Raw genomic sequence first — 11,756 nt, 5'->3', positions numbered from 1 at the left:
CTCCTGGTTCCTCATGCTGTAGATGAGGGGGTTCAGTGCTGGAGGCACCACCGAGTACAGAAATGACACCACCAAGTCCAGGGATGGGGAAGAGATGGAGGGGGGCTTCAGGTAGGCAACCAAGGCAGTGCTGAGAGACAGAGAGACCACAGCTAGGTGAGGGAGGCATGTGGAAAAGGCTTTGTGCCGGCCCTGCTCAGAGGGCATCCTCAGCACTGCCCTGAAGATCTGCACATACGAGAAAACAATGAAAACAAAACAACCAAACCCCAAAGAAAAACTAAACACAAGTGCCCCAACTTCCCTCAGGTAGGCATCTGAGCAGGAGAACTTGAGGATGTGGGGGACTTCACAGAAGAACTGGTCCACAGCATTGCCTTGGCAGAGGGGCAGGGAAAATGTGTTGGCCGTGTGCAGGACAGCATTGAGAAAACCACTGCCCCAGGCAGCTGCTGCCATCTGGGCACAAGCTCTGCTGCCCACGAGGCTCCCGTAGTGCAGGGGCTTGCAGATGGCAACGTAGCGGTCATAGGCCATGATGGTGAGAAGGGAATACTCTGCTCCAATGAAGAATACGAAAAAGAGGACTTGTGCAACACACCCTTGATAGGAGATGGCCCTGGTGTCCCAGAGGGCATTGGCCATGGCTTTGGGCAGAGTGGTGGAGATGCAGCCCAGGTCGAGGAGGGCGAGGTTGAGGAGGAAGAAGTACATGGGGGTGTGGAGGCGGTGGTCGCAGGCTATGGCGGTGAGGATGAGGCCGTTGCCCAGGAGGGCAGCCAGGTAGATGCCCAGGAAGAGCGCGAAGTGCAGGAGCTGCAGCTCGCGCGTGTCTGCGAATGCCAGCAGGAGGAACTCACTCACAGAGCTGACGTTGGACATTTGCTGGTTCTGGACATGGACACTGCCAAATGAGAAAAAAAAAATAAATAGAGAGTGTTACAAGTAATGTCTCTGAGCAAAATTGAGAAAATTCCCAATTAAAGCCTTACATTCCCTGTTTCCAAGAAGACCTTTGCCTATATCCCTGTCTGGATCCCTGCTGTGTGCTTGCTGAGTGTCCTGTACACTGCAGCCTCCTCTGCCCAGCAGCTCCCAGTGAGCCTGCTCTGCTCCATTTGAGGTTCCAAGAGGGAAGGTTCCTGGGCAGTGGCTCCCTCTGCTGAGTGAGGGGTGTTTAGCTGTGTGCCTCTGTGTGCATCTTCCCTGTTCAATACCCAGGAGACAAAACCAGCAGATGGATCGTGCACGTCTGGCCGGAGAGAACAGGGATCATCTCCTGCTTCACCCTTCGTGCACAGCACTCCCCGTCAGAATCAGGCACGACCAGCTGCCACGCTGGGCAAGGGAGAGAAGCAGGCATGGGCAGGCAAGGCGGACCCAAGCCAGTGCAGAGGCTGCGGTGTCGGTGAGGTAGCGCCTGTCCTCACAGCCCTGTGCCATCTGCCCTGCACAGACAGCAGAGGGACAAGAGTTCTGGAGTGGAAGAAGCGTTTGGAATATGCTCCTGGTCATATGGTAGGAATTTGGGGGTAAGACCTGTGTGGAGCCAGGAGCTGGACTCGATGATCCTTGTGGGTCCCTTCCAACTCGGGATATTCTATGATTTTGTGATTCTGTGACTTCTTCCATGGAGGAAGGTGGAGGGGGCCTGCAGCAAATGTGACTAACTACACAGAGATTTAGGGTTCAGACACCCCATATTCTCAGCCCCCCATATTATACAAGCCGTGACAGAAGCTCTGAGGGGAAGAGAGGAGACCAGGGGCTGCTGGAAGGAAGGTGCCTGCACTGCAGGGGATGGCAGGGAGGGAGCAGCTCCCTCTCACTGCCTGCCCATGTCCCTGCTGCCTGCAGTTGTCCCTGCCAGCAGCTCTTTCTCTGTCCCCACGGCTCCTCCCATCAATGCTCACAGACCCCATTCCACCCGCTGTGTGCCAAGCTCAGCCCTGCAGACAGCTGCCGGGGATGAGGACAGCTCTGGGGAGATCTCCCTGTCTGCAGGTCCTTAATGAATATCTCAGCAAAGCCCTGGTGCAGTGTGTAAGCAGAGAGACCTGAAGGGATACTCTCGGGTTCATCACTAACCTGTTTATGTCTTATTGAAATGCAACAGGAAGCTCCATCGCCTGGGCAAACCCAGCCACTCTGTTAATGCAGAGTCTGCCCCGCAATCATAGCAGGATGAGGCAGGCAGAGAGTGCAAAGTGCCTTCTCTTTGCAGGCAGACCCTGACCTGCTCATCTTCTGTCCAAGGCTGCCCTGCAGCATCTTCTCCTCCACACTGCACAAGCCACGAGAGGCATCCTGGCAGCTCCTGGCCAGGCAGAGACATTCCGCATACAGAAGCCCCTCCCAGGAGCCTGTCCTGCACTGTCGTGCAGCCAGAGACTTACCGTGGGCAGAGCTGTGAAGGTTTCTCCTGCTCTGAACTCTCCTTTGCCCACAGCCTCCAGGCTGCCTGGAATCCCTTTCTGCCCGGGTGCCTGCGGTCAGAGCCCCCAGCCCTGCTGCGCTGTGCACAGGAGCTGCTCCTGGGCACAGCTGGCTCTCTGCACCAGGGCCCTCTTGCCACGAGCTCTCTCTGTCCCACGAGCTCGGCCCAGCTCAGCAGCACAGCACCAGCCCAAGGCACTGCAATCACCCCTCTGGGGGCTTTGCTGATGAGCCCACAAACCCCAGGCAAGTTTCCTGCAGTGTCCCCCTGAGGGCCAGCACTGACACAGCCTCCCTTGGAGCTTGTTAGAGCAGAACCCTGGAGGCAGTGAGGACAAGGAGACAAAGGCAATATGAAGGTGACACTGATGTGTAGGAAAAATGGATGTGTTTCACCAAGTACAAGGGCCAGACCTTGACCCATGTCCCCTGGAAGGGAGATCCTTTCCATTCAGACACTGCTCAGGGCTCTTTGTGGGGCAGTAGGAGATGGGAATGTGCATTGCCAAGTGCAGGAAAATGGTGCAACCCCTGCCTGGTTCATGGGAGGGGATGAGGAGGCAATGAGGCCCTGGTGCTTTAACAGTCAGCTGTCTCGTCATACGCCTCAGTAGCAGAGAAAACAGCCATAACTATGGACACAAAGACCTGGTCCTGTTGGGACTTTAAGCCTTGCCACAGCCCTCTATCCTGTCTAAACATGGCTTTCCTAGGGACTCTGAGACCTCCACATCTTTCCTTTTTGGCTGCAGACCCTTATCTCTGTGGTGTCACAGCAGATCTGAGATGAGCGTGATAACTCAGATCTTCTTGGTGGCCATGCTCCTTGTAAGGCAGCTCTGTAGGAAGCTGGCCTGGTTCCTCGTGAGCAGGCACCACTGCTCGTATGGCATCCCTCGTGGTGCCCAGGGCCTCCTCCTCCTGGCCACTACTCACTCAGCAGAGTCCCAGTCTGCCCTGATGGGTGGGGTTTCTCTCCCTCTGGTACAGGACTGGGCTCTTCTCCATGTGAAAGTCAAAAGTTTTCTGAAGTCAAAATCCTGCAGTTTCTCAAGGTTGCCCCACAGTGATGCTCCATTCTATCAGCTGTTAATGCCAGCAGGCAGACAGTTCAACCTTCGTGTAATTGTGCTATCTCTGACCAGACAGCAGCAGCAGCAAGAGTTGCATGGAAATTTGGATAATTCAGGAGTAACCAGCTAAATGGCATTGTAGCACAGTCACAGAAGCGCAGGGGATGGAAGGCTGTCAGGTTCCACATTTGCTGTGCTTTCTTCTCATGCATGCTGTCAGTTTGTCTGGAGCTATGTCCTGAATGTTATGGGGCTGTGCATGTCAAAACTGGACGGGCCAAAGCCCAGCTGGAGCTCAATCCATCTATTACCGTCAAAGACAATTAAAAAAATAAAATAAAATAAGATAAAAATAATAGAAATAGCTTAAATGAAGGAGGATTAGGGAGAATCATAATCCTTTATTGGATTTTGGGGGGAAAACCCAGTGACAAGGGATGAGGTAAAGGCTGAGACATTTAATGCCTTCTTTGCCTCTGTTACTATCAGCAAGACCAGTTGTTCCCCTAGACATTTCTTCCTCCTCATGGCCAGTACCAAACTTCCAATGCAAACTTTGTGGCAGTTTTTTCTTCTGCTGTTTCCTACTACCAAAGGAAGCTCCATCAGGGTGGAAACCACTCCTGAAGTAGACATCCCAACCCAGCAGGCTCCTTGCGGCCTCGCAGCCAACCAGACACAAGTCACCTCAGCAGCACCTTCCACGCCAGGGGCCTGCTGCTGGCCTTGAAGCTTCTTGGCTAGACACAGCCAAGCCTTGTGCCTGCTGCTGCCCAGTCACGGACTCAAGCAGAAGGGACAGGACAACCCATCTGGGGGCCTTCTTTCTGCCTGGGTCCTCCTGGCTCTGGAGGCAGAGGGGATCCCCCAGTCAGCATGCCAAGCAGGTGCCTTCTGCTGGCCTAGCAGGGCCACTGCCAGATGTCAGCCCAAAAGTGCAGATCCCAGGGAGAAGCCAAGGCTGACCTGCCACCTACTTCGGACACAAGTGACCTCCCAGTCCCTTTCCATGACACGTTCCTGCTGCTGCCCTATCAAGTGCAGAGACAGAAGTGACCTCACAGTCCCTGCCACAGTCACATTCCTCCTGCTGGGGCAGGAGATCCTGAGGCAGAGCTGAGCTTTCTATAGCTCCCTCGGTATCTCTTTTTGCTTTCTGGGTTAGAGATTAAGCAAAGTTTTAGTGGGATTGTTTGGTGTTCTGCTTATGCTGTCACATCTGTGGTTGAGGTATGGACAAGCTCCGTGGTTTACGGGTGTTTTACGTCTGCCAAGGAGTTTAGGGTTAAATAGAGCATTTTAATGTTAGTGTTAGGTGAAGGCATTACGGTTATCAAGAGAGAAAATTGATTCCTTTCAGAGTGTTGTAGTAGCATTTAGGTTTAGGGATTAAAATCACTGTTCCCAGTAAGGTGAAGGACATACATTACTGTTTTAAGTCAGTCTTACTACAGCATTGGCATTGCATGAATGCTCTTACCTCTATGAAATCATTAATTTGTGCTGGCCATGCTCCTCTTACCACCCCATAATCTCACATGTCTCTTGTCCAGGCTGCTTCTGACCTCCCCATATCTTACTGGGATCAGCTTTCTGATGACATTTACCACCTCCATTTAGTGGGGACTATTAGTGTTAGGTCAGAGGTTGGACTCGATGATCTTGAGGTCTCTTCCAACCTAGAAATTCTGTGATTCTGTGATTCTGTGATCTCAGTGTATCTGTCTCACCTCTGTTGGGTCCTCCATTCCTGAGAATGAAGTGGCATTGTAGTCAGGAGGGAAAAGGACACAAAGATCTTTAGGCGCATCCTGCGCAATGTGCCCATCAGCTCTGCACCTCCACAAAATCATGCTTCCAACCTACAAGTTTTGTTTCCCAAATGGCTTCTATGGATGCAGGGCTACTTTTCTCAGGCTCTCTCACAAGTTTCAGTTTCAGATGTGGAAGGATAGGATAAGGAAAGCTAAGGCACGGATGGAACTGAGCTTAGCAGGGGATGAAAATAATAACAGGACGAGATTCGGTAGATACATCGCTCAGAAAAGAAAGGCCAAGGAGAGTGTACCCTCTTCTGATGGATGAGAAGGGTGAACTGGTAATAACAGACATGGAGAAGGCAGAGGGACTCAACAACATCTTTGCCTCAGTCTTCCCTGCCAGTCAGGCTTCCCAAGACTTTCATTCCCTGAAGCCATAGATGGAGGCTGGGGGGCAAAGTCCCACCCACTCCAAGTGAAGAGGAGGATTGAGACCACCTGATGGAATTCAACAAGTACAAGTCTATTGGGCCTGATGACTTGCATTCCAGGGTCCTGAGGGAACTGGCTGATGTAGTTTCCAAGCCTCTCTCCATCATATTTGAAGAGTCCTGGCAGTCAGGTGAAGTCTCTGCTGACTGGAAAAAGGAAACATCACTTCCATTTTTAAAAAGGGTAGAAATGAGAACCCATAGAACTACCGAATGGTGAGCCTCACCTCTGTGCCTGAAAAGATCATGGAAAAGATCCTCCTGGAATCGATGTCAAGGCACATGCAAGACAAAGAGGTGATCTCAGACAGACAGCATGGCTTCACCGAAGAGGAAATCATGCCTAACCAATGTGATGGCTTTCTACAGTGGAGTGATCACATCAGACAACAAGAGAAGACCAGCCTATATCATCTACTTGGACTTCTGTAAGACCACTGACACTGTCCCACATGACATCCTTGTCTCCAAACTAGAGAGATACGCATTTGATGGGTGAACCATTCATTGGATAAGGAGTTGGCCTGAAGGTCACACCCAGAGCGTGGTGCTCAATGGAGCTGGGGCTGTTCAGCCTGGAGAAAAGAAGGCTCAGGGGTGAACTCTTTGTGGCTTTTCAATATTAAAAGGGGCTTATAAAAAGATGGAGAGTGACTCTTTCCTCACTCAGATAATGACAGGACAAGGGGGAATGGTTTTAAGCTAAAAGAGGGAAGATTTAGCTTAGAGCTGAGGAGAAAATTTCTTCAATTAGTGGGTAGTGAGATACTGGAACAGGTTGCTGAGAGATCTCAGAGGTGCCCCATCCCTGGAGCTGAACAAGTGCAGGTTATGTGAGGTCCTGGACAACCTGATCTCATAGGAGGCATCCCTGCTAATGACATCCCTGTTAATGGCCGGGAGATTCAAACTAGGTGACCTTTAAGGTCCCTTCCAACAGGAGCCATTCTCTGATTCTATGGTCTCACAAACTATACTTCAACCATGACTCCCATGCCATCAGCCTTCCTGTGGTCTCTCACCTGACCAGAACAGAAGGTGCCTCACCATCTTCTTCAATGCCTTGAGCATGCTTCTGCTCTTTATGGTCCATATTTGTGCCACATTCCTGCTGCTGGTCTGTTAGCTCCAGAGACAGAAGTGACCTCCCAGCCTCCGTCAGAGCCAAGTGCCTCCTGCAGGCCCAGCAGATCCAGAGGCACACCTGACCTCATCCCAGCATTCCCAGCTAGCTTCTCCTTGTGGCCTCTGATCTGATCAGATACCTGTCACCTCACATGCCTCTTCCAATGCCATGGGACTGCTGCAGGACGTCACAGTCCCTGCCATGCCCCAAGGGGACAAGCAGCTGAAGTTAGGGGTAGGAGTGGGGTTGAAGCTGAGATGTGCTGTGTGCATGGTGGGGGGCTTTGGGGGTTAGATGATCAGATTAATGTTTAGGAATTAGAGGTCACCATCCAGGGTTAAGGGAATAGCAAAGGCTCTGAGTGAGGGATTAGTGTTCTGCTCAAGATGCCTGCTCAGGTTCTGGGATAAGGACAAGTTTTGAGGCTTTTCGTTTAAGTTTGGTTAGAGAGCTAGCTTTAAGGCTAGCTCATTCCTCCACAATAGGAGTTAAGGGAGGGAATCATTTGTACTCATGTTTGACAATCAAACTATAATAGCATAAAATCAGTCTCTCCCAAATTCATCAAGGAGAAGACAGTGATGAATTCAGTCTGCCTCAATCAGCACACCCCAGCAGAGACCCTGCTGCCTTGGGGAGCTGTCAGCCCTGAGGCCTTGGGGACACCTCCAGGGAGCCCAAGGGCACAGAGCAAGCGATGCCATGGTCGGGTGCTGTGCTGCTGAGCTGGGCCGGGCTCCTGGGCCCAAGGGGAGCTCCTGGTAAGCGCTGCAGAGAGACAGCTGTGCCCAGGAGCAGCTCCTCTGCACAGCGCAGCAGGGCTGGGGGCTCTGACCGCAGCTGGCACACAGAGAGGAGACAAGGAGAGAGGGCTTGGAGGCACTGAGGAGCGCAACAACAGAGGGCAGCGTGTGGCAGGACACATCTGCAGGCTCTTGGCACCGTGAGGCTCTGGCAGCAGGGCCATGCAGGTGGGGTTGCCAGAGGGGTCTTCTACAGCTGGCACATCACATGGCTGATGGCATCTGTCAGGGTGGGTCTCTCTGTTTCTCCAGGTAGGAGTAGAAGATATTTTAAAGAATGGTATATATGATTGGATTTTTCAAAAGGAAGACCAAGGCAGGGGCTACCTGAAAGACAAGACTTTTACTGTAGCTTGTGCTTGCAGATACCTGTGGTAGAGTGGATGCCAGTTTCATGGTAATAGGTGGTCAGGTTTGTACTGCAGACTGAGACTGCTAGAGTATTGCAGTGAGGGATCGATATTTCATCAATGAACTTCATGAAGTCCCTTCCCACACCTCAGCCCACAGACAGCACCAACATCATCATTGTGGTCCTCTCAGGTTTTATCCTAGCTGATCTTTAGAAGCTGCAAACCCTCCAATGCCCAGTGCTCTGTCTTTGGGGGGTCTCTGACAGTTTGAGATGATCACAGATCATTTGCAATGATAAGGAGCTGCCTCGTCTGCAGGCAGAGCTGCAGCACAGGAGGGTCTGCTGAGTGTCCGTCTGTCCCTCCCTGGCCTTGCCTCCCCTGGCAGCGGCACGTTGGCATTCCTCCTGGCTTCTCCAGCTGGCCGTGCTGCTTCTGGTCTTGTTCCCAGGCTGGCTGGGGGTGGGGGTTTCACATGCCCATGGCATGAGCCCTCGGTGTGCTTGAGTGGAGGGACAGGGTGAGGGGTGTGGAGATGGGCACTTTGAGCCTGGATTCCTCTGCTCTCAGCAGTGTTCAGGTTCCTTTCAGATGAACAACTGAGTCCAACTTTCCTGCAGCTCTCACAGGGCGGCTGAGACCAGCACTGATGGACAGATTGTCTGTCCTCACTAAAGGACGCTCTGCACTGTAGGGACAGTCCCTTTTTCTCTGAGCAGACACAAAGTTTCCCTTCAAGTGCAGGGGGAATGCCCAGAATTTCTGTTTTAGAAAAACTCAGAAGTGTCCAGGTTCTATAGGCACTGGAACAGGCACCACAGGGAAGTGGTCACAGCACTGGGGCTGTCAGAATTCAAACATTTGGGCAACCCCCTCATGCATATGGACTGATTTTTGGGTGGTCATGTACAGATTCAGGGGTGGGATCTGATGATCCTTGTGCAACCCTTCCAAGTCAGGATGTTCTATGATTCTATGACTCCAAGAACATAGGAGGAGAATTGTCCTGTAGCTCAAAGACCGGCCAACACAGGGCAGCTGAGACCAGAACTGATGGACTGACTGCCTCTCCTCTCTGAAGGGCACTCTGCTCTAAAATGCAGTATCTGTGACTCTGAAGATCTACAAGGTTTCACTTGGAGTGCAGCTGAATGCCCAGGATTTATGCCTTAGGACTCCTCAGATGTGGTGGAGCAGCTGAACAAAGAGTACAAATCAAACAAACAAATAAACAAAGACATAAATCTCCATGTGTCTGCTCTGTGATGAACTTTGAGCAAAACTGGGGAAATCTGATATGAACTGAAGTGAATCTGAGACTGCCCCATGTTCCTACCATGTTGTTACCTTGAGCTGTAGTGCAGGACTGATTCTTCCATTGCCCACAGAAGAACACTCTTCTCTCAGAGAGACTCAGTATCAGCGGGAAGTCATTAAAGGGAACTTCAAAATAACTGCCTGCAAGTGGAAAATCTGTTTGACGGTTTTAAACAATTGAATTTTCCTCTGATATGTCTGCTGTACATTATTACTATTCTTTCTCTTTGTGCAGGACCACTTCACAGAAATAACAGATGCCCAACATCAGCTCTGTGAGTGAGTTCCTCCTGCTGGCATTCGCAGACACACGCGAGCTGCAGCTCCTGCACTTCGCGCTCTTCCTGGGCATCTACCTGGCTGCCCTCCTGGGCAACGGCCTCATCCTCAGCGCCGTAGCCTGCGACCACCGCCTCCACACCCCCATGTACTTCTTCCTCCTCAACCTCGCCCTCCTTGACCTGGGCTGCATCTCCACCACTGTGCCGAAAGCCATGGCCAATTTCCTCTGGAATACCAGGGCCATCTCCTATCAAGGCTGTGCTACACAGGTCTTTTTCTTTCTGTTCTTTATATCAGCAGAATATTTTATTCTCACTGCCATGGCCTACGACCGCTATGTTGCCATCTGCAAGCCCCTGCACTACGGGAGCCTCCTGGGCAGCAGAGCTTGTGCCCAGATGGCAGCGGCTGCCTGGGGCAGTGGCTTTCTTGATGTTCTTCTGCAGACTACTAATACATTTTCCCTGCCCCTCTGCCACGGCAATGCTGTGGACCAGTTCTTCTGTGAGATCCCCCACATCCTCAAGCTCTCTTGTTCAGGTTCAGACTACCTAAAGGAAGTTGGACTTCTGGTGGTTAGTGCATGTTTAGCATTAGTTTGTTTTGTTTTCATTGTGCTTTCCTATGTGCAGATCCTCAGGGCAGTGCTGAGGATGCCTTCTGAGCAGGGCCGGCACAAAGCCTTTTCCACGTGCCTCCCTCACCTGGCCATGGTCTCCCTCTTTGTCAGCACTGCCATACTTGCCTACTTGAAGCCCCCCTCAATCTCCTCTTCTTACTTGGACCTGATGGTTTCATTTCTGTACTCAGTGGTGCCTCCAGCAGTGAACCCGCTCATCTATAGCATGAGGAACCAGGAGCTGAAAGCCACACTGAAGAAACTGATTCTAGTGGTAATATTTACTTAGCAATAATTTGGCTATCTCACTTTTCTAGTTTACCTCAAGTTAATATCAGGCAATATATGACCTCTAGGTATAGCATTTGTCTTTGTTTCAGCTCGGATAGTGTTAATTTTCCTCCTAGTAGCTGGTAGGGTGTTATGTTTTGGCTTAGGATGAGAAGAGTGCTGATGACATGCTGATGTTTTACTTGTTGCAGAGCAGTGCTTACAGCTAATTAGAGCTAATGGTTGTGTGGTATTTAGCTGCCGGCCGGGTTAAACCACAACGATCCTTTTTAGCAACCAACTTGGGGCACGAAGGGTTGAGATAACGACAGATCTCACCAGAGTGTGTTAAGCTAAAATTGGTATAACTATTAGACCTCCTTAATAGTTGCTAGTCACAATGCTGATTGCTTTAATATCAAGTCTGCTGCACCTGTTTTCCAAACTGAGTTTTATTACACGTTACTTTTTGTATGTGTTCCCTGTCATGCTGTTTATCCTTTCTGGGCCCTGGTTTAAGATTGTTATGGTATTGTGAGGTGTAACAGTGGCTTATGAGACGATGAAATTTCTGGTCATGACCCTAACCTGGTATTTGTACTCAGCACTGTCATCGACTCTATACTTTGGAAACCATATCTCAGAAACTATTAGCAATTACACCTATTGCCTTTATTTTTATTTATTTATTTATTTATTTTTGTTGTTGTCAGGGAACCAATCTGTGGAGGGGGAAGAAGGAGACATTTTTTCCTACTCATTCAACCTTCCTTTCTCCTTCACCTCCCTCTTATCCTCCGAGCTTGGTACGATAGTTCTCCAAGATGTTTAATATCCTTGGGACACCCAGACTAGCATGTTCGTGTTGTTATGTCTCCTGAATGTGCTTCAGGTTTTGTTTAAGGTTAAACAACCACTTAGGAATTTTATCCAGAGATCTGTCCTGAGGCGGGACACTTGTGAGTGGCAGGGAGTGTGGGAGGATACGGGCAGGTTTCTAGAGCAGTGGGCACCTCCAGTGTTTTGGAAATTCTCCCCTGAACAACTGCAAAATCCTAAAAAATGGGTAGAATGCTTGAAAAAAGGGTGTCATGACTCTGGCAGTTCCAAAGTGACACAAATCACTGGAGTGTGCTGGGGTCTGGCCCATGCCTATCGAGCTGCAGCTGATACTACTACCAACTTAGTGACAGACCCTGCAGCCACTCCAAGTCCTGTGACAGACC

General features: G+C 50.7%; 1 protein-coding gene across 1 annotated transcript; it reads left to right on the top strand.

Moving 5' to 3' along the window:
- The first annotated feature begins 9,472 nt into the window (after positions 1-9,472).
- Positions 9,473-10,549, top strand: LOC113841837 (olfactory receptor 14J1-like). The gene has a single exon (XM_027448537.2). It carries the CDS (start codon positions 9,617-9,619, stop codon positions 10,547-10,549), a length of 933 nt encoding a protein of 310 aa, XP_027304338.2. The 5' UTR covers positions 9,473-9,616.
- The last annotated feature ends 1,207 nt before the right edge of the window (positions 10,550-11,756 follow it).

Source organism: Anas platyrhynchos, chromosome 31 (genome assembly GCF_047663525.1).
Source record: "Anas platyrhynchos isolate ZD024472 breed Pekin duck chromosome 31, IASCAAS_PekinDuck_T2T, whole genome shotgun sequence".
In the NCBI taxonomy this organism is placed as follows: domain Eukaryota; kingdom Metazoa; phylum Chordata; class Aves; order Anseriformes; family Anatidae; genus Anas; species Anas platyrhynchos.
This window is presented reverse-complemented; position numbering and strand designations above follow the sequence as displayed.